The following is a 23,601-nucleotide window of genomic DNA, read 5'->3' as shown; positions in this document are numbered from 1 at the left end:
CTCTTCAGGTTCCGTTCTGCATTGCCCTATCCTCCTGGCCTCCTCTTCAGGTTCCGTTCTGCATTGCCCTATCCTCCTGGCCTCCTCTTCAGGTTCTGTTCTGCGTTGCCCTATCCTCCTGGCCTCCTCTTCAGGTTCTGTTCTGCGTTGCCCTAGCATCCTGGCCACCTCTTCAGGTTCCGTTCTGCGTTGCCCTATCCTCCTGGCCTCCTCTTCGGGTTCTGTTCTGCGTTGCCCTATCCTCCTGGCCTCCTCTTCAGGTTCCGTTCTGTGTTGCCCTATCCTCCTGGCCTCCTCTTCGGGTTCTGTTCTGCGTTGCCCTATCCTCCTGGCCTCCTGCGTGCTCTTGGGCTGGTGTTTGTAGCCTGTCTGACAGTATAATTCATGGAGCTGGGACAGGTAGAGAGCGCCTCCGGGCGGTAACGCCACTGGGAAAGGCTAGAACAAAACTTTTGGCTAAATGCATTTTACAAGCCATAGTGAGTAGTTCCTCGCCTGCGCACTGGGCGGAGTATGCAGTGTGATGCTATTACAGTCCTAGGGATTTAATAACCCCATTATTTGCCACGTCCAGCTTTTCATGGCGTCATTAGATCGCCATCACCCCCCTCACCCAGACTTTCATCACAGCAGAAGCCTGAGCGTTGTGCGGATCATGATGTAAGTTGTGTTGCGTGTGACTCTGTGTGAGGACAGTTCTGCTGTGTAGCCGTCTGCCTGCGAGTCTGTGGTTTCCTGTGCACAAGAGTGGAAGCTGTAACCTGCTGTCTGACAATGCCTCATACACACTGCAGAGCCTCACGCCTCATCCGCACTGAATGTCATGGCACCTGTGTTTGGGGGGCTTCTGTTGCTGAGCGTCCTGGGTAAGCCCCTATTGTCTGTTCATGTTGTGGAGATATCGCTATAGGGAATGGCATTATATAGGTGATAATACTGCACTTATACTGAAAGCTGAGGCTTCATGGTGCCCAAATATTGTATATAATGTCAGTGATCTGTACAGTGTAGCGTTGGCTGAGACTGCGAGGCACAGGGCTCTGCTGATATAGGGGCACCACCACTCTTAGTGGCTGAGACTGCGAGGCACAGGGCTCTGCTGATATAGGGGCACCACCAATCTTAGTGGCTGAGACTGCGAGGCACAGGGCTCTGCTGATATAGAGGCACCACCACTTTTAGCGGCTGAGACTGCGAGGCACAGGGCTCTGCTGATATAGGGGCACCACCACTCTTAGTGGCTGAGACTGCGAGGCACAGTGCTCTGCTGATATAGGGGCACCACCACTCTTAGTGGCTGAGACTGCGAGGCACAGGGCTGTGCTGATATAGGGGCACCACCACTCTTAGTGGCTGAGACTGCGAGGCACAGGGCTCTGCTGATATAGGGGCACCACCACTTTTAGTGGCTGAGACTGCGAGGCACAGGGCTCTGCTGATATAGGGGCACCATCACTCTTAGTGGCTGAGACTGCGAGGCACAGGGCTCTGCTGATATAGGGGCACCACCACTCTTAGTGGCTGAGACTGCGAGGCACAGGGCTCTGCTGATATAGGGGCACCACCACTCTTAGTGGCTGAGACTGCGAGGCACAGGGCTCTGCTGATATAGGGGCACCACCACTTTTAGTGGCTGAGACTGCGAGGCACAGGGCTCTGCTGATATAGGGGCACCACAACTCTTAGTGGCTGAGACTGCGAGGCACAGGGCTCTGCTGATATAGGGGCACCACAACTCTTAGTGGCTGAGACTGCGAGGCACAGGGCTCTGCTGATATAGGGGCACCACCACTTTTAGCGGTTGAGACTGCGAGGCACAGGGCTCTGCTGATATAGAGGCACTACCACTTTTAGCGGCTGAGACTGCGAGGCACAGGGCTCTGCTGATATAGGGGCACCACCACTCTTAGTGGCTGAGACTGCGAGGCACAGGGCTCTGCTGATATAGGGGCACCACCACTTTTAGCGGCTGAGACTGCGAGGCACAGGGCTCTGCTGATATAGGGGCACCACCACTCTTAGTTTCTGAGACTGCGAGGCACAGGGCTCTGCTGATATAGGGGCACCACCACTTTTAGCGGTTGAGACTGCGAGGCACAGGGCTCTGCTGATATAGAGGCACCACCACTTTTAGCGGCTGAGACTGCGAGGCACAGGGCTCTGCTGATATAGGGGCACCACCACTCTTAGTGGCTGAGACTGCGAGACACAGTGCTCTGCTGATATAGGGGCACCACCACTTTTACCGGCTGAGACTGCGAGGCACAAGGCTCTGCTGATATAGGGGCACCACCACTCTTAGTGGCTGAGACTGCGAGGCACAGGGCTCTGCTGATATAGGGGCACCACCACTTTTAGCGGCTGAGACTGCGAGGCACAGGGCTCTGCTGATATAGGGGCTCCACCACTCTTAGTGGCTGAGACTGCGAGGCACAGGGCTCTGCTGATATAGGGGCACCACCACTCTTAGTGGCTGAGACTGCGAGGCACAGGGCTCTGCTGATATAGTGGCACCACCACTTTTAGCGGTTGAGACTGCGAGGCACAGGGCTCTGCTGATATAGAGGCACCACCACTTTTAGCGGCTGAGACTGCGAGGCACAGGGCTCTGCTGATATAGGGGCACCACCACTCTTAGTGGCTGAGACTGCGAGGCACAGGGCTCTGCTGATATAGGGGCACCACCACTTTTACCGGCTGAGACTGCGAGGCACAGGGCTCTGCTGATATAGGGGCACCACAACTCTTAGTGGCTGAGACTGCGAGGCACAGGGCTCTGCTGATATAGAGGCACCACCACTTTTAGCGGCTGAGACTGCGAGGCACAGGGCTCTGCTGATATAGGGGCACCACCACTCTTAGTGGCTGAGACTGCGAGGCACAGGGCTCTGCTGATATAGGGGCACCACCACTCTTAGTGGCTGAGACTGCGAGGCACAGGGCTCTGCTGATATAGGGGCACCACCACTCTTAGTGGCTGAGACTGCGAGGCACAGGGCTCTGCTGATATAGGGGCACCACCACTTTTAGTGGCTGAGACTGCGAGGCACAGGGCTCTGCTGATATAGGGGCACCACCACTTTTAGCGGCTGAGACTGCGAGGCACAGGGCTCTGCTGATATAGGGGCACCACCACTTTTAGGCAGGTGTGGAAATAATGCTGCACAGTGAGAATGCTTCCAATAATAGAAGTGTTAATAGTTTTTCTCTAACGTCCTAGTGGATGCTGGGGACTCCATAAGGACCATGGGGAATAGCGGCTCCGCAGGAGACTGGGCACAGCTAAGAAAGAATTAGGACTACCTGGTGTGCACTGGCTCCTCCCACTATGACCCTCCTCCAGACTTCAGTTAGAATCCTGTGCCCGGCCGAGCTGGATGCACACTAGGGGCTCTCCTGAGCTCCTAGAAAGAAAGTATATGTTAGGTTTTTTATTTTACAGTGAGATCTGCTGGCAACAGACTCACTGCAGCGAGGGACTAAGGGGAGATGAAGCGAACCTACCTAACTGGTGGTAGCTTGGGCTTCTTAGGCTACTGGACACCATTAGCTCCAGAGGGATCGACCGCATGGAACCGGCCATTGGTGTTCGGTCCCGGAGCCGCGCCGCCGGCCCCCTTACAGAGCCAGAAGCAAGAAGAAATCCGGAAAATCGGCGGCAGAAGACATCAGTCTTCACCAAGGTAGCGCACAGCACTGCAGCTGTGCGCCATTGCTCCTCATACACACTTCACACTCCGGTCACTGAGGGCGCTGGGGGGGGGGGGGGGGGCGCCCTGAGAAGCAATAAATACACCTTGGCTGGCAAATATATCACAATATATAGCCCCAGTGGCTATATATGTGATAAATACCCCTGCCAGAATCTATAAAAAAGCGGGAGAAAAGTCTGCGAAAAAGGGGCGGAGCTATCTCCCTCAGCACACTGGCGCCATTTTCTCTTCACAGTGCACCTGGAAGACAGCTCCCCAGGCTCTCCCCTGTAGTTTTCGGGCTCAAAGGGTTAAAAAGAGAGGGGGGGGGGGGCACAAAATTTAGGTGCAATATTGTTATACAAGCAGCTATTGGGGGAAAAATCACTCAGTTATAGTGTTAATCCCTGCATTATATAGCGCTCTGGTGTGTGCTGGCATACTCTCTCTCTGTCTCCCCAAAGGACTTTGTGGGGTCCTGTCCTCAGTCAGAACATTCCCTGTGTGTGTGCGGTGTGTCGGTACGGCTGTGTCGACATGTGGGATGAGGAAGGTTACGTGGAGGTGGAGCAGAGGCCGATAAATGGGATGTCGTCCCCTGTGGGGCCGACACCAGAGTGGATGGATAGGTGGAAGGTATTAAACGACAATGTCAACTCCTTTACAAGGCTGGATGACGTAAAACAGCTGTGGGACAGCCGGCTTCTCAGCCCGCGCCTGCCCAGGCATCTCAAAGGCCATCAGGGGCTCAAAAAAGCGCCCGTTACCTCAGATGGCAGACACAGATGTCGACACGGAGTCTGACTCCAGTGTCGACGAGATTGAGACATATACACAATCCACTAGGAACATCCGTTACATGATCTCGGCAATAAAAAATGTGTTACGCATTTCTGACATGAACCCAAGTACCACATAAAAGGGGTTTTATTTTTGGGGAGAAAAAGCAGCCAGTGTTTTGTTCCCCCATCAGATGAATGAATGAAGTGTGTAAAGTAGCGTGGGTTCCCCCGATAAGAAACTGGTAATTTCTAAAAAGTTACTGATGGCGTACCCTTTCCCGCCAGAGGATAGGTCACGTTGGGAGATATCCCTTAGGGTGGATAAGGCGCTCACACGTTTGTCAAAAAAGGTGGCACTGCCGTCTTAGGATACGGCCACCTTGAAGGAGCCTGCTGATAAAAAGCAGGAGACTATCCTGAAGTCTGTATATACACACTCAGGTTATATACTGAGACCTGCAATCGCCTCAGCATAAATAGTGCTGCTGCAGCGTGGTCTGATACCCTGTCAGATAATATTAATACTCTAGGACAGGGAAAATAGTTTGCTAACATAGAGCATATTAAAGACGTTGTCTTATATATAAAGGATGCACAGAGGGATATTTGCCGGCTGGCATCCAGAATTAATGCAATGTCCATTCTGCCAGGAGGGTATTAGAAACCCGGCAGTGGACAGGTGATGCTGCCTATAAAAGGCACATGGAGATTCTGCCTTATAAGGGTGAGGAATTGTTGGGGATGGTCTCTGGGACCTCGTATCCACAGCAACAGCTGGGAAGAAAAATTTTTTTACCTCAGGTTTCCTCACAGCCTAAGAAAGCACCGTATTTTCAGGTACAGTCCTTTCAGCTTCAGAAAAGCAAGCGGGTCAAAGGCGCTTCCTTTCTGCACAGAGACAAGGGAAGAAGGAAAAAGCTGCACCAGCAGCCAGTTCCCAGGATCAAAAATCTTCCCCCGCTTCCTCTGAGTCCACCGCTTGACGTTGGGGCTCCACAGGTGGAGACAGGTGTGGTAGGGGCGCGTCTCGGGAACTTCAGGGACCAGTGGGTTTGCCCACAGGTGGATCCCTAGGTTCTGCAAATAGTATCACAGGGATACAGGCTGGAGTTCGAGGCGACTCCCCCTCGCCGTTACCTCACCTCAGCCTTGCCTGCTGCCCTCGGAGAAAGGTAGTACTGGCGGCAATTCACAAGCTGCACTTCCAGCAGGTGAAATCTAGGTACCCCTCCTTCAACAAGGCCGGGGTTACTATTCCAAAATGTTGTGGTACCGAAACCAGACGGTTCGGTGAGACCCATTCTAAAATTGAAAGCCTTGAACACTTATATACGAAGGTTCAAGTTCGAAATGGAATCGCTCAGGGCGATTATTGCAAGCCTGGATGGTATCACTGGACATCAAGGATGCTTACCTGCATGTCCCTATTTACCCTTTTCACCAGGAGTACCTAAAAATTGTGGTACAGGATTGTCATTACCAATTCCAGACGTTGCCGTTGGTCTGTCCCCGGCAATGAGGTATTTACCAAGGTAATGGCCGAAATAATTATCCCGTACTTGGACGATCTCCTTATAAAGGCGAGGTCCAGGGAGCAGTTGTTCGGCGGAGTAGCACTATCTCGGGAAGTGCTACAACAGCACGGCTGAATTCTGAATATTCCAAAGTCGCAGCTGGTTCCTACGACGCGTCTACTGTTCCTGAGTATGGTTCTGGACACAGAACAGGATAAAAAGGGTTTCTCCCGGAGGAGAAGTCCAAGGAGTTGTCGTCTCTAGACAGAGACCTCCTAATACGTATACAGGTGTCGGTGCATCAATGCACGCGAGCCCTGGGAAGGATGGTAGCTTCTTACGAAGAAATTCCATTCGCCAGGTCCCATTCAAGGATTTTCCAGTGGGATCTGTTGGACATGTGGTCCGGGTCGCATCTTCAGATGCATCGGCGGATAACCCTGTCTCCAAGGGCCAGGGTGTCGTTGTTGTGGTGGCTGCAGAGTGCTCATCTTCTAGGGGGCCGCAGATTCGGCATACAGGACTGGGTCCTGGTGACCACGGATGCCAGCCTTCGAGGCTGGGGGGCAGTCACACAGGGAAGAAACTTCCAAGGCTATGGAAAAGTCAGGAGACTTCCCTACACATAAATATTCTGGAACTAAGGGCCATTTACAATGCCCTAAGTCAGGCTAGACCCCTGCTTCAACACCGGCCGGTGCTGATCCAGTCAGACAACATCACGGCGGTCGCTCATGTACACAACAGGGCTGCACAAGAAGCAGGATGGCGATGGCAGAAGCCACAAGGATTCTCCGATGGGCGGAAAATCATGTGTTAGCACTGTAAGCAGTGTTCATTCCCGGAGTGGACAACTGAGAAGCAGACTTTCTCAGAAGACACGACCTCCACCCGGAGGAGTGGGGACTTCATCCAGAAGTCTTCCAAATGATTGTACACCGTTGGGAAAGGCCACAGGTGGACATGATGGCGTCCCGCCTCAACTAAAAGTTACAAAGATATTGCGCCAGGTCAAGGACCCTCAGGCGATAGCTGGGAACGCTCTGGTAACACCGTGGGTGTACCAGTCGGTGTATGTGTTCCCTTCTCTGCCTCTCTTACCCAGGGTAATGAGAATAATAAGAAGGAGAGGAGTAAGAACTATACTCATTGTTCCGGGTTGGCCAAGAAGAGCTTGGTAACCAGAACTCCAAGAAATGATCTCAGAGGACCTATTGCCTCTGCCGCTCAGACAGGATCTGCTGCAGCAGGGGGCCTGTCTGTTTCAAGACGTACCGCGGCTGCGTTGACGGCATGGCGGTTGAACGCTGGATCCTGAAGGAAAAGGGAATTCCGGAGGAAGTTATCCCTACGCTATTTAAAGCTAGGAAAGAAGTGAACGCTAACCATTATCACCGCATAGGGCGGAAATATGTTGCGTACTGTGAGGCCAGGAAGGCCCCAAAGGAGAAATTTCAGCTAGGTCGATTTCTGCACTTCCTACAGTCAGAGGTGACTATGGGCCTACAATTGGGTTCCATTAAGGTCCAGATTTCGGCTCTATCGATTTTCTTCCAAAATGGAACTGGCTTCACTGCCTGAAGTTCAGACATTTGTCAAGGGAGTGCTGCATATTCAGCCTCCTTTTGTGCCTCCAGTGGTACCGTGGGACCTCAACGTGGTGTTGGGTTTCCTAAAGTCACATTGGTTTTAGCCACTCAAAACCGTGGATTTAAAATATCTCACGTGGAAAGTGGTCATGCTTTTGGCCTTGGCTTCGGCAAGGCGGGTGGCAGAATTGGCGTCTTTGTCATGCAAGAGCCCCTATTTGATTTTCCATATGGATAGGGCAGAATTGAGGACTAGTCCCCAGTTTCTTCCTAAGGTGGTATCAGCTTTTCACTTGAACCAACCTATCGTGGTGCCTGCGGCTACTAGGGACTTGGAGGACTCCAAGTTACTGGACGTAGTCAAGGCCTTGAAAATTTATGTTTCCAGGACGGCTGGAGTCAGGAAGACTGACTCGCTATTTATCCTGTATGCACCAAACAAGATGGGTGCTCCTGCTTCAAAGCAGACTATTGCTCGCTGGATTTGTAGCACAATTCAGCTTGCGCATTCTGTGGCTGGCCTGCCGCAGCCTAAATATGTAAAAGCCCATTCCACGAGGAAAGTGGGCTCTTCTTGGGCGGCTGCCCGAGGGGTCTCGGCTATACAACTTTGCCGAGCTGCTACTTGGTCAGGGGCAAACACGTTTGCAAAATTCTACAAATTTGATACCCTGGCTGAGGAGGACCTTGAGTTCTCTCATTCGGTGCTGCAGAGTCATCCGCACTCTCCCGCCCGTTTGGGAGCTTTGGTATAATCCCCATGGTCCTTACGGAGTCCCCAGCATCCACTAGGACGTTAGAGAAAATAAGATTTTACTCACCGGTAAATCTATTTCTCGTAGTCCGTAGTGGATGCTGGGCGCCCGTCCCAAGTGCGGACTGTCTGCAATACTTGTATATAGTTATTGCTTAACTAAAGGGTTATTGTTGAGCCATCTGTTGAGAGGCTCAGTTGTTATCATACTGTTAACTGGGTATAGTATCACGAGTTATACGGTGTGATTGGTGTGGCTGGTATGAGTCTTACCCGGGATTCAAAATCCTTTCCTTATTGTGTCAGCTCTTCCGGGCACAGTATCCTAACTGAGGTCTGGAGGAGGGTCATAGTGGGAGGAGCCAGTGCACACCAGGTAGTCCTAATTCTTTCTTAGCTGTGCCCAGTCTCCTGCGGAGCCGCTATTCCCCATGGTCCTTACGGAGTCCTCGGCATCCACTACGGACTACGAGAAATAGATTTACCGGTGAGTAAAATCTTATTATTTTTATCAATTAACAAAATGCAAAGTGACTGAACAGAAGAGAAATCTAAATCACATCAGTTCTCCTAGGTACACTTGCACACAGTTTTTGAAGGAACTCGGCAGGAGGTTATTCCAAACATCTTGGAGAAGTAACCGCAGATCTTCTGTGGATGTAGCTTCCTCAGATCCTTCTGTCCGTGCCATACAGTACTCAGCGCTGTGCTAAATCTGTCACTTTATACCAATGCCATGGCAACAAACACACAAACCCTCAGCACCCAGTACACTGTGACGTTGTATGCGGCAAAGCGGACGCTATACTAAGATATAATATATGTGCGCTGGTCGGAGCGTCCAAGTCGCGCCATACGGTGCAGAAAAGATTGATGACTGAGGACGCCTCTGTAGAACATTTCATTGGACCAGGCCGCAGGGAGTGTATTGTGCATCTTGTGTGTGTCACTGTCATTAATTGTCTGTGTGTCTTCCCCGCAGGTGTGTCCTGGGCCCAGCGTCAGGTCATCATCCAGCAGGGGCCCCTGTACCGTACCGTGGGCTCTCACATCACTCTCTGGTGCAAGGTGCGGGGCTACCAGGGCCCATCCGAGCAGAACTTCCTCTACTCCATCTACCTGCCGTCCGCCCCTGACAGAGAGGTGCAGGTGGTGGCCACCGGCGACCCCGCCTTCTCCTACGCCATCTACAGCCAGCGGGTACGTAGCGGGGACATATCTGTGGAGAGAGTGTCCGGCGACCACACGCTGCTGCACATCCGCCAGCTGGAGGAACGGGACGCCGGAGAGTACGAATGTCACACGCCCAACACTGACCCCACCTACCACGGCAGCTACAGCGCCAAGATGAACCTGAATGGTAAGATGCCAGGGGGAGCGCAGAGAATCATTCTGTAGCGTTTATACACATATGGGGGCGAGGCGGCGATGGAAAATATGTCAGCGGTGAACGCTGCGGAGGTAGGGGGTTGCTGCGACCACAATGAAATTGCGGTAGCAGCCAGTGGGCGGGACGGTCAGCATGGGATAGAAGCAGTCGCAGACTCCTCCTGATCAGGGTCCATAGTGCCAGGGATCATTCCTGCAGGTTGGGCACAAAATGTTGACATTTATCATGTAGACAGCATGGATGGTGTAGTGGTTAGCATTACTCCCTCACAGCACTGAGGTCATGGGTTCCATTCCCACCATGGCCCTGTGTGGAGTTTATATATTCTCCCCTTACTTTATGTGGTTCTCCTCCGGTTTCTCCCACAATCCAAAAGTATACTGCTCGGTTAATTGGATCGCTACAAAATGAACCCTAACATGAATGTGTGCATGTGGCAGGGCAGCGGTGGCCAACCCGCGGCTCTTTCATCCGCCGCATGCGGCTCGGTCGGCTCCTGGCCACCGCTGCCCCCAGACACACGCACACCTCTCCGGCGACGGTGTCTCTCTTCAATTCGGCGCCGGCCCGTGAACTTATCAGAGCTCGCGGACCGGCAGCTAAGGCTCCTGATTGGCTGCCAGACCGCAAGCTTTGAATGGTTCAAGGACTGGCACCTAATTGAAGAGAGACACTGCCGCCGGAGAGTGAGCAGCAGCAGCGCGGTGAGCGGGGCGCGGGGGTGGCTGGTGAGCACTGTGGGGACATGTGTAGCAGGGACTGGGGGCATAGCTGGCACTGGGGGCATATCTGGACCTGGGGGCATAGCCGGCACTGTGGGGACATGCGTATCTGGCATTGGGGGCATATATGTATCTGGCACTGTGGAGGCACCCATTTTTTGGACATGCACATAAAAATGAGATGTGGCTTTGTGACAACTAGGCCACGCCCCCACATTTGCGCGCATGATAGTGGCTCTTGCTCTTGACTACAGATCTTTTCTGGCTCTTTGCCTCTGACTGGTTGGCCACCCCTGTGGTAGGGAATATAGATTATAAGCTCCTCTGGGGCAGGGAAAGATGTGAATGACCAAATATTCTCTCTGTACAGCACCGTGGAATATGTGTGCGCTATATAAATAACTGGTAATAAATAAATAATGTCAGAATGCCATCCTGGTGGCCCAGCGGTGACTTACCTTCTGGTGGCATCTTCTAGGTCCTGGCGGTCATGTGACCATCACCCCTGGGTAATACCTCTGATCGTCTGGTGTATGTTTCCCCTAACGTCCCCTCCGCAGCCTGAAGGTGCCCGCACATGGGAAGATGTTTTACACGATGTGGGCATTTCCGACCAATTGGAACAACACATTGTGTAAAAACAGCCTGTGTGGGGGCATGTCAAGGACGCAATATGCGCAGCCCCGGGTCATTTATCACTTGAACATGCAGAACGATCTGAGGAGGTGACGAATGATGCCATGATGCCATATGCAGCCCGGCACCGCTCCCCCCACCCCGCCGTTGCTTGTCATTGCTGGGTCCCGTCACTCTGTCTGTGGGCACCTTAATCCTAACTACCCCCTCCTCACAGTCTAACTCTAACCTCCCCCCCCAAACCCTAACCCTAATGTTGACATTGCGGCTGTTGACATGTTGCCTGTCGACATTGTAGTGTCGATATTATTAAGGTTGACGTTGTTATAGTCGACCTTTTGACTACCACCCTATTTGGCCCCAAGGCAAGAGGCGGTTACTCAGATGGCCTCAGCCCATAGCAGGTGTAGGTGCTGCTTGTCTAATGCTGTCCCTCTTCCTTCCAGTCCTGCCGGACACTCTGAAGGTCACAATGGTCCACCAGACCCTGGAGAAGATGGAGGGAGCCTCTTTGGAACTCACCTGTCAGGTATCTAAGGCCTCCACCCAGCACACCCATGTCTCAGTCACCTGGCTCCTCACCACTGACCAGGACTCTGAGATCCTGTCCCTATCCCGGGACTTTGTTCTGCTTCCCGGAGCGGGCTACCTGGAGAGATTCACCTCAGGAGATATCCGGATGGACAAGCTGGGTGATGCCACCTACACACTGACCATCCGAGCACTCCGCTTGTCAGACCAGGGGGAGATCTACTGCCAGGGATCTGAGTGGATTCAGGATCCTGATGGAACATGGACAAAAATCACAGAGAAGCAGTCAGAGAAAGTCAGTGTGAGGGTGTCAGCTGTGGGGGGTAAGTGTGTAGTGTGAGGGTGTCAGCTGTGGGGGGTAAGTGTGTAGTGTGAGGGTGTCAGCTGTGGGGGGTAAGTGTGTAGTGTGAGGGTGTCAGCTGTGGGGGGTAAGTGTGTAGTGTGAGGGTGTCAGCTGTGGGGGGTAAGTGTGTAGTGTGAGGGTGTCAGCCGTGGGGGGTAAGTGTGTAGTGTGAGGGTGTCAGCCGTGAGGGGTAAGTGTATAGTGTGAGGGTGTCAGCTGTGGGGGGTAAGTGTGTAGTGTGAGGGTGTCAGCCGTGGGGGGTAAGTGTGCACTGTGAGGGGGTAAGTGTGTAGTGTGAGGGTGTCAGGCGTGGGGGGTAACTGTGTAGTATGAGGGTGTCAGCTGTGGGGGGTAAGTGTGTAGTGTGAGGGTGACAGCTGTGGTGGGTAAGGGTGTACTGTGAGGGTGTCAGCCGTGGGGGGTAAGTGTGTAGTGTGAGGGTGACAGCCGTGGGGGGTAAGTGTGAGGGTGACAGCTGTGGGGGGTAAGTGTGTACTGTGAGGGTGACAGCTGTGGGGGGTAAGTGTGTAGTGTGAGGGTGACAGCTGTGGGGGGTAAGTGTGAGGGTGACAGCTGTGGGGGGTAAGTGTGTACTGTGAGGGTGACAGCTGTGGGGGGTAAGTGTGTACTGTGAGGGTGTCAGCCGTGGGGCATAAGTGTGTAGTGTGAGGGTGTCAGCCGTGGGGGGGTAAGTGTGTAGTGTGAGGGTGTCAGCCATGGGGAGTAAGTGTGTAGTGTGAGGGTGTCAGCTGTGGGGGGTAAGTGTGTAGCGTGAGGGTGTCAGCCGTGGGGGGTAAGTGTGTAGTGTGAGGGTGTCAGCCGTGGGGGGTAAGTGTGTAGTGTGAGGGTGTCAGCTGTGGGGGGTAAGTGTGTACTGTGAGGGTGTCAGCCGTGGGGGGTAAGTGTGTAGTGTGAGGGTGTCAGCTGTGGGGGGTAAGTGTGTAGTGTGAGGGTGTCAGCTGTGGGGGGTAAGTGTGTACTGTGAGGGTGTCAGCCGTGAGGGGTAAGTGTATAGTGTGAGGGTGTCAGCTGTCGGGGGTAAGTGTGTAGTGTGAGGGTGTCAGCCGTGGGGGGTAAGTGTGTACTGTGAGGGTGTCAGCTGTGGGGGGTAAGTGTGTAGTGTGAGGGTGCCAGCTGTGGGGGGTAAGTGTGTAGTGTGAGGGTGACAGCTGTCGGGGGTAAGTGTGTAGTGTGAGGGTGACAGCTGTGGGGGGTAAGGGTGTACTGTGAGGGTGTCAGCCGTGGGGGGTAAGTGTGTAGTGTGAGGGTGACAGCCGTGGGGGGTAAGTGTGTAGTGTGAGGGTGACAGCTGTGGGGGGTAAGTGTGTACTGTGAGGGTGACAGCTGTGGGGGGTAAGTGTGTACTGTGAGGGTGTCAGCCGTGGGGGGTAAGTGTGTAGTGTGAGGGTGTCAGCCATGGGGGGTAAGTGTGTAGTGTGAGGGTGTCAGCTGTGGGGGGTAAGTGTGTAGTGTGAGGGTGTCAGCTGTGGGGGGTAAGTGTGTACTGTGAGGGTGTCAGCCGTGAGGGGTAAGTGTGTAGTGTGAGGGTGTCAGCCGTGGGGGGTAAGTGTGTACTGTGAGGGTGTCAGCTGTGGGGGGTAAGTGTGTAGTGTGAGGGTGCCAGCTGTGGGGGGTAAGTGTGTAGTGTGAGGGTGACAGCTGTCGGGGGTAAGTGTGTAGTGTGAGGGTGACAGCTGTGGGGGGTAAGGGTGTACTGTGAGGGTGTCAGCCGTGGGGGGTAAGTGTGTAGTGTGAGGGTGACAGCCGTGGGGGGTAAGTGTGTAGTGTGAGGGTGACAGCTGTGGGGGGTAAGTGTGTACTGTGAGGGTGACAGCTGTGGGGGGTAAGTGTGTACTGTGAGGGTGTCAGCCGTGGGGCGTTAGTGCGTAGTGTGAGGGTGTCAGCCGTGGGGGGTAAGTGTGTAGTGTGAGGGTGTCAGCCATGGGGGGTAAGTGTGTAGTGTGAGGGTGTCAGCTGTGGGGGGTAAGTGTGTAGTGTGAGGGTGTCAGCCGTGGGGGGTAAGTGTGTAGTGTGAGGGTGTCAGCCGTGGGGGGTAAGTGTGTAGTGTGAGGGTGTCAGCTGTGGGGGGTAAGTGTGTACTGTGAGGGTGTCAGCCGTGGGGGGTAAGTGTGTAGTGTGAGGGTGTCAGCCATGGGGGGTAAGTGTGTAGTGTGAGGGTGTCAGCTGTGGGGGGTAAGTGTGTAGTGTGAGGGTGTCAGCCGTGGGGGGTAAGTGTGTAGTGTGAGGGTGTCAGCCGTGGGGGGTAAGTGTGTAGTGTGAGGGTGTCAGCTGTGGGGGGTAAGTGTGTACTGTGAGGGTGTCAGCCGTGGGGGGTAAGTGTGTAGTGTGAGGGTGTCAGCTGTGGGGGGTAAGTGTGTAGTGTGAGGATGTCAGCCCTGGGGGGTAAGTGTGTAGTGTGAGGGTGTCAGCCGTGAGGGGTAAGTGTATAGTGTGAGGGTGTCAGCTGTGGGGGGTAAGTGTGTAGTGTGAGGGTGTCAGCCGTGGGGGGTAAGTGTGCACTGTGAGGGGGTAAGTGTGTAGTGTGAGGGTGTCAGGCGTGGGGGGTAACTGTGTAGTATGAGGGTGCCAGCTGTGGGGGGTAAGTGTGTAGTGTGAGGGTGACAGCTGTGGGGGGTAAGTGTGTAGTGTGAGGGTGACAGCTGTGGGGGGTAAGGGTGTACTGTGAGGGTGACAGCCGTGGGGGGTAAGTGTGTAGTGTGAGGGTGACAGCTGTGGGGGGTAAGTGTGTACTGTGAGGGTGACAGCTGTGGGGGGTAAGTGTGCACTGTGAGGGTGTCAGCCGTGGGGCGTAAGTGTGTAGTGTGAGGGTGTCAGCTGTGGGGGGTAAGTGTGTAGTGTGAGGGTGTCAGGCGTGGGGGGTAACTGTGTAGTATGAGGGTGCCAGCTGTGGGGGGTAAGTGTGTAGTGTGAGGGTGCCGGCTGTGGGGGGTAAGTGTGTAGTGTGAGGGTGACAGCTGTGGGGGGTAAGTGTGTAGTGTGAGGGTGACAGCTGTGGGGGGTAAGGGTGTACTGTGAGGGTGTCAGCCGTGGGGGGTAAGTGTGTAGTGTGAGGGTGACAGCCGTGGGGGGTAAGTGTGTAGTGTGAGGGTGACAGCTGTGGGGGGTAAGTGTGTAGTGTGAGGGTGACAGCTGTGGGGGGTAAGGGTGTACTGTGAGGGTGTCAGCCGTGGGGGGTAAGTGTGTAGTGTGAGGGTGACAGCTGTGGGGGGTAAGTGTGTAGTGTGAGGGTGACAGCTGTGGGGGGTAAGGGTGTACTGTGAGGGTGTCAGCCGTGGGGGGTAAGTGTGTAGTGTGAGGTTGTCAGGCGTGTCAGGCGTGGGGGGTAAGTGTGTAGTGTTCGGGTGACAGCTGTGGGGGGTAAGTGTGTACTGTGAGGGTGACAGCTGTGGGGGGTAAGTGTGTACTGTGAGGGTGTCAGCCGTGGGGCGTAAGTGTGTAGTGTGGGTGTGTAAGCCGTGGGGGGGTAAGTGTGTAGTGTGGGTGTGTAAGCCGTGGGGGGGTAAGTGTGTAGTGTGGGTGTGTAAGCCGTGGGGGGGTAAGTGTGTAGTGTGGGGGTGTAAGCCATGGGGGGGGTAAGTGTGTAGTGTGAGGGTAACAGCTGGGGGGGTAAGTGTGCAGTGTGAGGGTATAAGCCGTGGGGGGGGGGGGGTGTAAGTGTGTAGTGTGAGGCTGACAGCCGTGGGGGTTAAGTGTATACTGTGGGGGGTAAGTGTGTAGTGTGAGGGTACAGCCGTGGGGGGTAAGTGTGTAGTGGGAGGTAATAAGTGTGTAGTGTGAGGATGACAGCCGTGGGGGGTATGTGTGTAGTGTAATGTGTCAGCCATGGGGGGTAAGTGTGTAGTGTGAGGGTGTAAGCCGTGTGGGGTAAGTGTGTACTCTGAGGATGACAGCTGTGGGGGGTAAGTGTGTAGTGTGAGGGTGACAGCCGTGGGGGTTAAGTGTATACTGTGGGAGGTATGTGAAAATACAACAGCAACAAGAAAAGATTCCTCTTTGAGGCGCAGCCAAGGAGCAGCAAATGGATAATACCTGATAGATCACCAACCTATACAAACAATGGAGTAAAAAGAAAAGGTACAATCTCACTGTTTGCGCTCCAAATGTCCCTTCACTTGGATAATCCTCACATCGATGATAAGTACATAAAACAGAAAATAAAACACAATATAGTGTAATACTGTTGGTAAATAAAAGTTCTTCTCCCCTGTGCAGCGGAGATAATAAGTGATGGAAAAAAAGTCCCAGTAGAGATCAGACGTCCACCTTCTTATGGGATCACCCGAAATGATGTGATGATATCTTAACAATGGGTTTTTACATGTATGCTTACTTGTAAAAGTATGGTAGAACACACGTAAAGGTTTCTTTAGAGGAGGTATTTCTTCCATTCTCTTTAAGCCATATAATATGGATGGATACCACTCATGGAAAATGTAATGTGGAATTAAAAGAGGGGAAGCCAAGTTAGGGCAAAGAAAACCCCTTTTATTTTTTAAAAAGATACTAGACAGGAGATGCTGCACACCAGTGTGAAATACACTGTTTTATCTTGATAAAGACGCCGCAGAGCGTCGAAACGCGTCGACACAGTGTTATTTTGAAATCCTTTACCAGTGTATTCATTGAGGGGAGCATATGACCTTGTTATATCCGGATGTAACTTTGTCAGCTGAAATCCATCTCTGTTTCCCACTCTGGGTACGATTGGTTGTTTGTTTGTATCTTTTTAAAAAATAAAAGGGGTTTTCTTTGCCCTAACTTGGCTTCCCCTCTTTTAATTCCACATTACATTTTCCATGAGTGGTATCCATCCATATTATATGGCTTAAAGAGAATGGAAGAAATACCTCCTCTAAAGAAACCTTTACGTGTGTTCTACCATACTTTTACAAGTAAGCATACATGTAAGAACCCATTGTTAAGATATCATCACATCATTTCGGGTGATCCCATAAGAAGGTGGACGTCTGATCTCTACTGGGACTTTTTTTCCATCACTTATTATCTCCGCTGCACAGGGGAGAAGAACTTTTATTTACCAACAGTATTACACTATATTGTGTTTTATTTTCTGTTTTATGTACTTATCATCGATGTGAGGATTATCCAAGTAAAGGGACATTTGGAGCGCAAACAGTGAGATTGTACCTTTTCTTTTTACTCCTGTGGGAGGTATGTGTGTAGTGTGAGGGTAACACCCAGGGAAAGGGGGGGGAGTGTAAGTGTGTAGTGTGGGGGTGTAAGCCATGGGTGTGTAGTGTGGGGGTGTAAGCCGTGGGGGGGTAAGTGTGTAGTGTGAGGGTGTAAGCCGTGTGGGGTAAGTGTGTACTCTGAGGGTGACAGCTGTGTGGGGTAAGTGTGTACTCTGAGGGTGACAGCTGTGGGGGATTAGTGTGTAGTGTGAGGGTGTAAGCCGTGGGGGGGTAAGTGTGTAGTGTGGGTGTGTAAGCCGTGGGGGGGTAAGTGTGTAGTGTGGGTGTGTAAGCCGTGGGGGGGTAAGTGTGTAGTGTGGGTGTGTAAGCCGTGGGGGGGTAAGTGTGTAGTGTGGGGGTGTAAGCCATGGGGGGGGGGGGTAAGTGTGTAGTGTGAGGGTAACAGCTGGGGGGGTAAGTGTGCAGTGTGAGGGTATAAGCCGTGGGGGGGGGGGGGTGTAAGTGTGTAGTGTGAGGCTGACAGCCGTGGGGGTTAAGTGTATACTGTGGGAGGTATGTGTGTAGTGTGAGGGTGACAGCCATGGGGGGTAAGTGTGTGGTGTGAGGGTGACAGCCAGGTAGGGTAAGTGTGTAGTCACTGACTAGAGTACATGGATAAGCTGTATGTATGGATGTACAGTAGCAGATGCTGTCACATTTGGTGCCATGCACAGAACACTTCCTATACTCCTGCCACTGGTATTGTTTTGGGTAAGGCCCTGGTATAAGGTATGTGGGTGGGTTGAGGTATTTAAGTGTATACTGTGAGGGTGTTTCGGGTAAGGCCCGGGTGTAAGGTATGGGGGGTGGGGTAAGAGTGTACTGTGAGGGTGTTTCGGGTAAGGCCGGGTGTAAGGTATGGGGAGGGGTAAGTGTGTTCTGTGAGGGTGTTTCAGGTGAGGCCCGGGTGTAAGGTATGGGGGGTGGGGTAAGTGTGTACTGTGAGGGTGTTTCAGGCAAGGCCCGGGTGTAAGGTATTGGGGGGCATAAGTGTGTACTGTGAGGGTGTTTCAGGTAAGGCCCGGGTGTAAGGTATGTTGGGGGGGGGGGTGTATGTGTGTACTGTGAGGGTGTTTCAGGCAAGGCCCAGGTGTAAGGTATTGGGGGGCATAAGTGTGTACTGTGAGGGTGTTTCAGGTAAGGCCCGGGTGTAAGGTATGGGGGGGGGGTAAGTGTGTACTTTGAGGGTGCTTCAGGTAAGGCCCGGGTGTAAGGTATGGGTGGGGGATAAGTGTGTACTGTGAGGGTGTTTCAGGTAAGGCCCGGGTGTAAGGTATTGGGGGGCATAAGTGTGTACTGTGAGGGTGTTTCAGGTAAGGCCCTGGTATAAGGTATGTGGGTGGGTTGAGGTATTTAAGTGTATACTGTGAGGGTGTTTCGGGTAAGGCCGGGTGTAAGGTATGGGGGGGGGGTAAGTGTGTTCTGTGAGGGTGTTTCAGGTGAGGCCCGGGTGTAAGGTATGGGGGGGGGGGGTAAGTATGTACTGTGAGGGTGTTTCGGGTAAGGCCCGGGTGTAAGGTATGGGGGGGTAAGTGTGTTCTGTGAGGGTGTTTCAGGTGAGGCCCGGGTGTAAGGTATGGGGGGGGGTAAGTATGTACTGTGAGGGTGTTTCGGGTAAGGCCCGGGAGTAAGGTATGGGGGGGGGGGGGTAAGTGTGTTCTGTGAGGGTGTTTCGGGTAAGGCCCGGGTGTAAGGTATGGGGGGGTAAGTGTGTTCTGTGAGGGTGTTTCAGGTGAGGCCCGGGTGTAAGGTATGGGGGGGGGTAAGTATGTACTGTGAGGGTGTTTCGGGTAAGGCCCGGGAGTAAGGTATGGGGGGGGGGGGGGGTAAGTGTGTTCTGTGAGGGTGTTTCGGGTAAGGCCAGGGTGTAAGGTATGGGGGGGGGGTAAGTGTGTACTGTGAGGGTGTTTCAGGTAAGGCCCGGGTGTAAGGTATGGGGTGGGGGGTAAGTGAGTACTGTGAGGGTGTTTCAGGTAAGGCCCGGGTGTAAGGTATGGGTGGGGGATAAGTATGTACTGTGAGGGTGTTTCAGCAAGGCCCGGGTGTAAGGTATTGGGGGGCGTAAGTGTGTACTGTGAGGGTGTTTCAGGTAAGGCCCGGGTGTAAGGTATGGGTGGGGGATAAGTGTGTACTGTGAGGGTGTTTCAGGTAAGGCCCGGGTGTAAGGTATGGGAGGGGGTAAGTGTGTACTTTGAGGGTGTTTTGGGTAAGGCCCTGGTATAAGGTATGTGGGTGGGTTGAGGTATTTAAGTGTATACTGTGAGGGTGTTTCGGGTAAGGCCCGGGTGTAAGGTATGGGGGGTGGGGTAAGAGTGTACTGTGAGGGTGTTTCGGGTAAGGCCGGGTGTAAGGTATGGGGAGGGGTAAGTGTGTTCTGTGAGGGTGTTTCAGGTGAGGCCCGGGTGTAAGGTATGGGGGGGGGTTAAGTATGTACTGTGAGGGTGTTTTGGGTAAGGCCCGGGTGTAAGGTATGGGGGGGGGTAAGTGTGTTCTTTGAGGGTGTTTCAGGTGAGGCCCGGGTGTAAGGTATGGGGGGGGAGGTAAGTATGTACTGTGAGGGTGTTTCGGGTAAGGCCCGGGAGTAAGGTACGGGGGGGGGGTAAGTGTGTTCTGTGAGGGTGTTTCAGGTGAGGCCCGGGTGTAAGGTATGGGGGGGGGGGGTGAGTGTGTACTGTGAGGGTGTTTCGGGTAAGGCCAGGGTGTAAGGTATGGGGGGGGGTAAGTGTGTACTGTCAGGGTGTTTCAGGTAAGGCCCGGGTGTAAGGTATGGGGTGGGGGGTAAGTGAGTACTGTGAGGGTGTTTCAGGTAAGGCCCGGGTGTAAGGTATGTTGGGGGGGGGGTGTATGTGTGTACTGTGAGGGTGTTTCAGCAAGGCCCGGGTGTAAGGTATTGGGGGGCGTAAGTGTGTACTGTGAGGGTGTTTCAGGTAAGGCCCGGGTGTAAGGTATGGGTGGGGGATAAGTGTGTACTGTGAGGGTGTTTCAGGTAAGGCCCGGGTGTAAGGTATGGGAGGGGGTAAGTGTGTACTTTGAGGGTGTTTTGGGTAAGGCCCTGGTATAAGGTATGTGGGTGGGTTGAGGTATTTAAGTGTATACTGTGAGGGTGTTTCGGGTAAGGCCCGGGTGTAAGGTATGGGGGGTGGGGTAAGAGTGTACTGTGAGGGTGTTTCGGGTAAGGCCGGGTGTAAGGTATGGGGAGGGGTAAGTGTGTTCTGTGAGGGTGTTTCAGGTGAGGCCCGGGTGTAAGGTATGGGGGGTGGGGTAAGTGTGTACTGTGAGGGTGTTTCAGGCAAGGCCCGGGTGTAAGGTATTGGGGGGCATAAGTGTGTACTGTGAGGGTGTTTCAGGTAAGGCCCGGGTGTAAGGTATGTTGGGGGGGGGGGTGTATGTGTGTACTGTGAGGGTGTTTCAGGCAAGGCCCGGGTGTAAGGTATTGGGGGGCATAAGTGTGTACTGTGAGGGTGTTTCAGGTAAGGCCCGGGTGTAAGGTATGGGGGGGGGGGGTAAGTGTGTACTTTGAGGGTGTTTCAGGTAAGGCCCGGGTGTAAGGTATGGGTGGGGGATAAGTGTGTACTGTGACGGTGTTTCAGGTAAGGTCCGGGTGTAAGGTATGGGAGGGGGTAAGTGTGTACTTTGAGGGTGTTTTGGGTAAGGCCCTGGTATAAGGTATGTGGGTGGGTTGAGGTATTTAAGTGTATACTGTGAGGGTGTTTCGGGTAAGGCCGGGTGTAAGGTATGGGGGGGGGGGGGAAGTGTGTTCTGTGAGGGTGTTTCAGGTGAGGCCCGGGTGTAAGGTATGGGGGGGGTAAGTATGTACTGTGAGGGTGTTTCGGGTAAGGCCCGGGAGTAAGGTATGGGGGGGGGGGGGGGTAAGTGTGTTCTGTGAGGGTGTTTCGGGTAAGGCCAGGGTGTAAGGTATGGGGGGGGGTAAGTGTGTACTATGAGGGTGTTTCAGGTAAGGCCCGGGTGTAAGGTATGGGGTGGGGGGTAAGTGAGTACTGTGAGTGTGTTTCAGGTAAGGCCCGGGTGTAAGGTATGTTGGGGGGGTGTATGTGTGTACTGTGAGGGTGTTTCAGCAAGGCCCGGGTGTAAGGTATTGGGGGGCGTAAGTGTGTACTGTGAGGGTGTTTCAGGTAAGGCCCGGGAGTAAGGTATGGGTGGGGGATAAGTGTGTACTGTGAGGGTGTTTCAGGTAAGGCCCGGGTGTAAGGTATGGGAGGGGGTAAGTGTGTACTTTGAGGGTGTTTTGGGTAAGGCCCTGGTATAAGGTATGTGGGTGGGTTGAGGTATTTAAGTGTATACTGTGAGGGTGTTTCGGGTAAGGCCCGGGTGTAAGGTATGGGGGGTGGGGTAAGAGTGTACTGTGAGGGTGTTTCGGGTAAGGCCGGGTGTAAGGTATGGGGGGGGGGGGTAAGTGTGTTCTGTGAGGGTGTTTCAGGTGTGGCCCGGGTGTAAGGTATGGGGGGGGGGGGGTTAAGTATGTACTGTGAGGGTGTTTCGGGTAAGGCCCGGGTGTAAGGTATGGGGGGGCGTAAGTGTGTACTGTGAGGGTGTTTCAGGTAAGGCCCGGGTGTAAGGTATGGGTGGGGGATAAGTGTGTACTGTGAGGGTGTTTCAGGTACGGCCCGGGTGTAAGGTATGGGAGGGGGTAAGTGTGTACTTTGAGGGTGTTTTGGGTAAGGCCCTGGTATAAGGTATGTGGGTGGGTTGAGGTATTTAAGTGTATACTGTGAGGGTGTTTCGGGTAAGGCCCGGGTGTAAGGTATGGGGGGTGGGGTAAGAGTGTACTGTGAGGGTGTTTCGGGTAAGGCCGGGTGTAAGGTATGGGGAGGGGTAAGTGTGTTCTGTGAGGGTGTTTCAGGTGAGGCCCGGGTGTAAGGTATGGGGGGTGGGGTAAATGTGTACTGTGAGGGTGTTTCAGGCAAGGCCCGGGTGTAAGGTATTGGGGGGCATAAGTGTGTACTGTGAGGGTGTTTCAGGTAAGGCCCGGGTGTAAGGTATGTTGGGGGGGGGGTGTATGTGTGTACTGTGAGGGTGTTTCAGGTAAGGCCCGGGTGTAAGGTATGGGAGGGGGTAAGTGTGTACTTTGAGGGTGTTTTGGGTAAGGCCCTGGTATAAGGTATGTGGGTGGGTTGAGGTATTTAAGTGTATACTGTGAGGGTGTTTCGGGTAAGGCCGGGTGTAAGGTATGGGGGGGGGTAAGTGTGTTCTGTGAGGGTGTTTCAGGTGAGGCCCGGGTGTAAGGTATGGGGGGGGGGGGGTAAGTATGTACTGTGAGGGTGTTTCGGGTAAGGCCCGGGAGTAAGGTATGGGGGGGGGGGGGGGGTGAGTGTGTACTGTGAGGGTGTTTCGGGTAAGGCCAGGGTGTAAGGTATGGGGGGGGGTAAGTGTGTACTGTCAGGGTGTTTCAGGTAAGGCCCGGGTGTAAGGTATGGGGTGGGGGGTAAGTGAGTACTGTGAGGGTGTTTCAGGTAAGGCCCGGGTGTAAGGTATGTTGGGGGGGGGGTGTATGTGTGTACTGTGAGGGTGTTTCAGCAAGGCCCGGGTGTAAGGTATTGGGGGGCGTAAGTGTGTACTGTGAGGGTGTTTCAGGTAAGGCCCGGGTGTAAGGTATGGGTGGGGGATAAGTGTGTACTGTGAGGGTGTTTCAGGTAAGGCCCGGGTGTAAGGTATGGGAGGGGGTAAGTGTGTACTTTGAGGGTGTTTTGGGTAAGGCCCTGGTATAAGGTATGTGGGTGGGTTGAGGTATTTAAGTGTATACTGTGAGGGTGTTTCGGGTAAGGCCCGGGTGTAAGGTATGGGGGGTGGGGTAAGAGTGTACTGTGAGGGTGTTTCGGGTAAGGCCGGGTGTAAGGTATGGGGGGGGGTAAGTGTGTTCTGTGAGGGTGTTTCAGGTGTGGCCCGGGTGTAAGGTATGGGGGGGGGGGTTAAGTATGTACTGTGAGGGTGTTTCGGGTAAGGCCCGGGTGTAAGGTATGGGGGGGCGTAAGTGTGTACTGTGAGGGTGTTTCAGGTAAGGCCCGGGTGTAAGGTATGGGTGGGGGATAAGTGTGTACTGTGAGGGTGTTTCAGGTAAGGCCCGGGTGTAAGGTATGGGAGGGGGTAAGTGTGTACTTTGAGGGTGTTTTGGGTAAGGCCCTGGTATAAGGTATGTGGGTGGGTTGAGGTATTTAAGTGTATACTGTGAGGGTGTTTCGGGTAAGGCCCGGGTGTAAGGTATGGGGGGTGGGGTAAGAGTGTACTGTGAGGGTGTTTCGGGTAAGGCCGGGTGTAAGGTATGGGGAGGGGTAAGTGTGTTCTGTGAGGGTGTTTCAGGTGAGGCCCGGGTGTAAGGTATGGGGGGGGGTTAAGTATGTACTGTGAGGGTGTTTTGGGTAAGGCCCGGGTGTAAGGTATGGGGGGGGGTAAGTGTGTTCTTTGAGGGTGTTTCAGGTG

At 53.6% G+C, this 23,601-nt stretch overlaps 1 protein-coding gene across 1 annotated transcript in view; it reads left to right on the top strand.

Annotated features, from left to right (window-relative positions):
• Window positions 1–798: 798 nt before the first annotated feature.
• The window catches only part of LOC135050399 (immunoglobulin superfamily member 3-like), a 100,479-nt gene continuing 77,676 nt past the window's right edge, over window positions 799–23,601 (top strand). Inside the window, exons 1-3 of the mRNA XM_063956886.1 lie at window positions 799–866; window positions 9,314–9,691; window positions 11,526–11,933. Coding sequence (XP_063812956.1) covers window positions 824–866; window positions 9,314–9,691; window positions 11,526–11,933 — 829 coding nt within the window. The 5' untranslated portion in view covers window positions 799–823. The remainder of the gene's footprint in view (window positions 867–9,313; window positions 9,692–11,525; window positions 11,934–23,601) is intronic.

This window comes from Pseudophryne corroboree, chromosome 2, assembly GCF_028390025.1.
Source record: "Pseudophryne corroboree isolate aPseCor3 chromosome 2, aPseCor3.hap2, whole genome shotgun sequence".
NCBI classification, from domain to species: Eukaryota; Metazoa; Chordata; class Amphibia; order Anura; family Myobatrachidae; genus Pseudophryne; species Pseudophryne corroboree.
The sequence above is the reverse complement of the archived record's forward strand: the minus strand, read 5'-3'. Positions and strand labels throughout refer to the sequence as shown.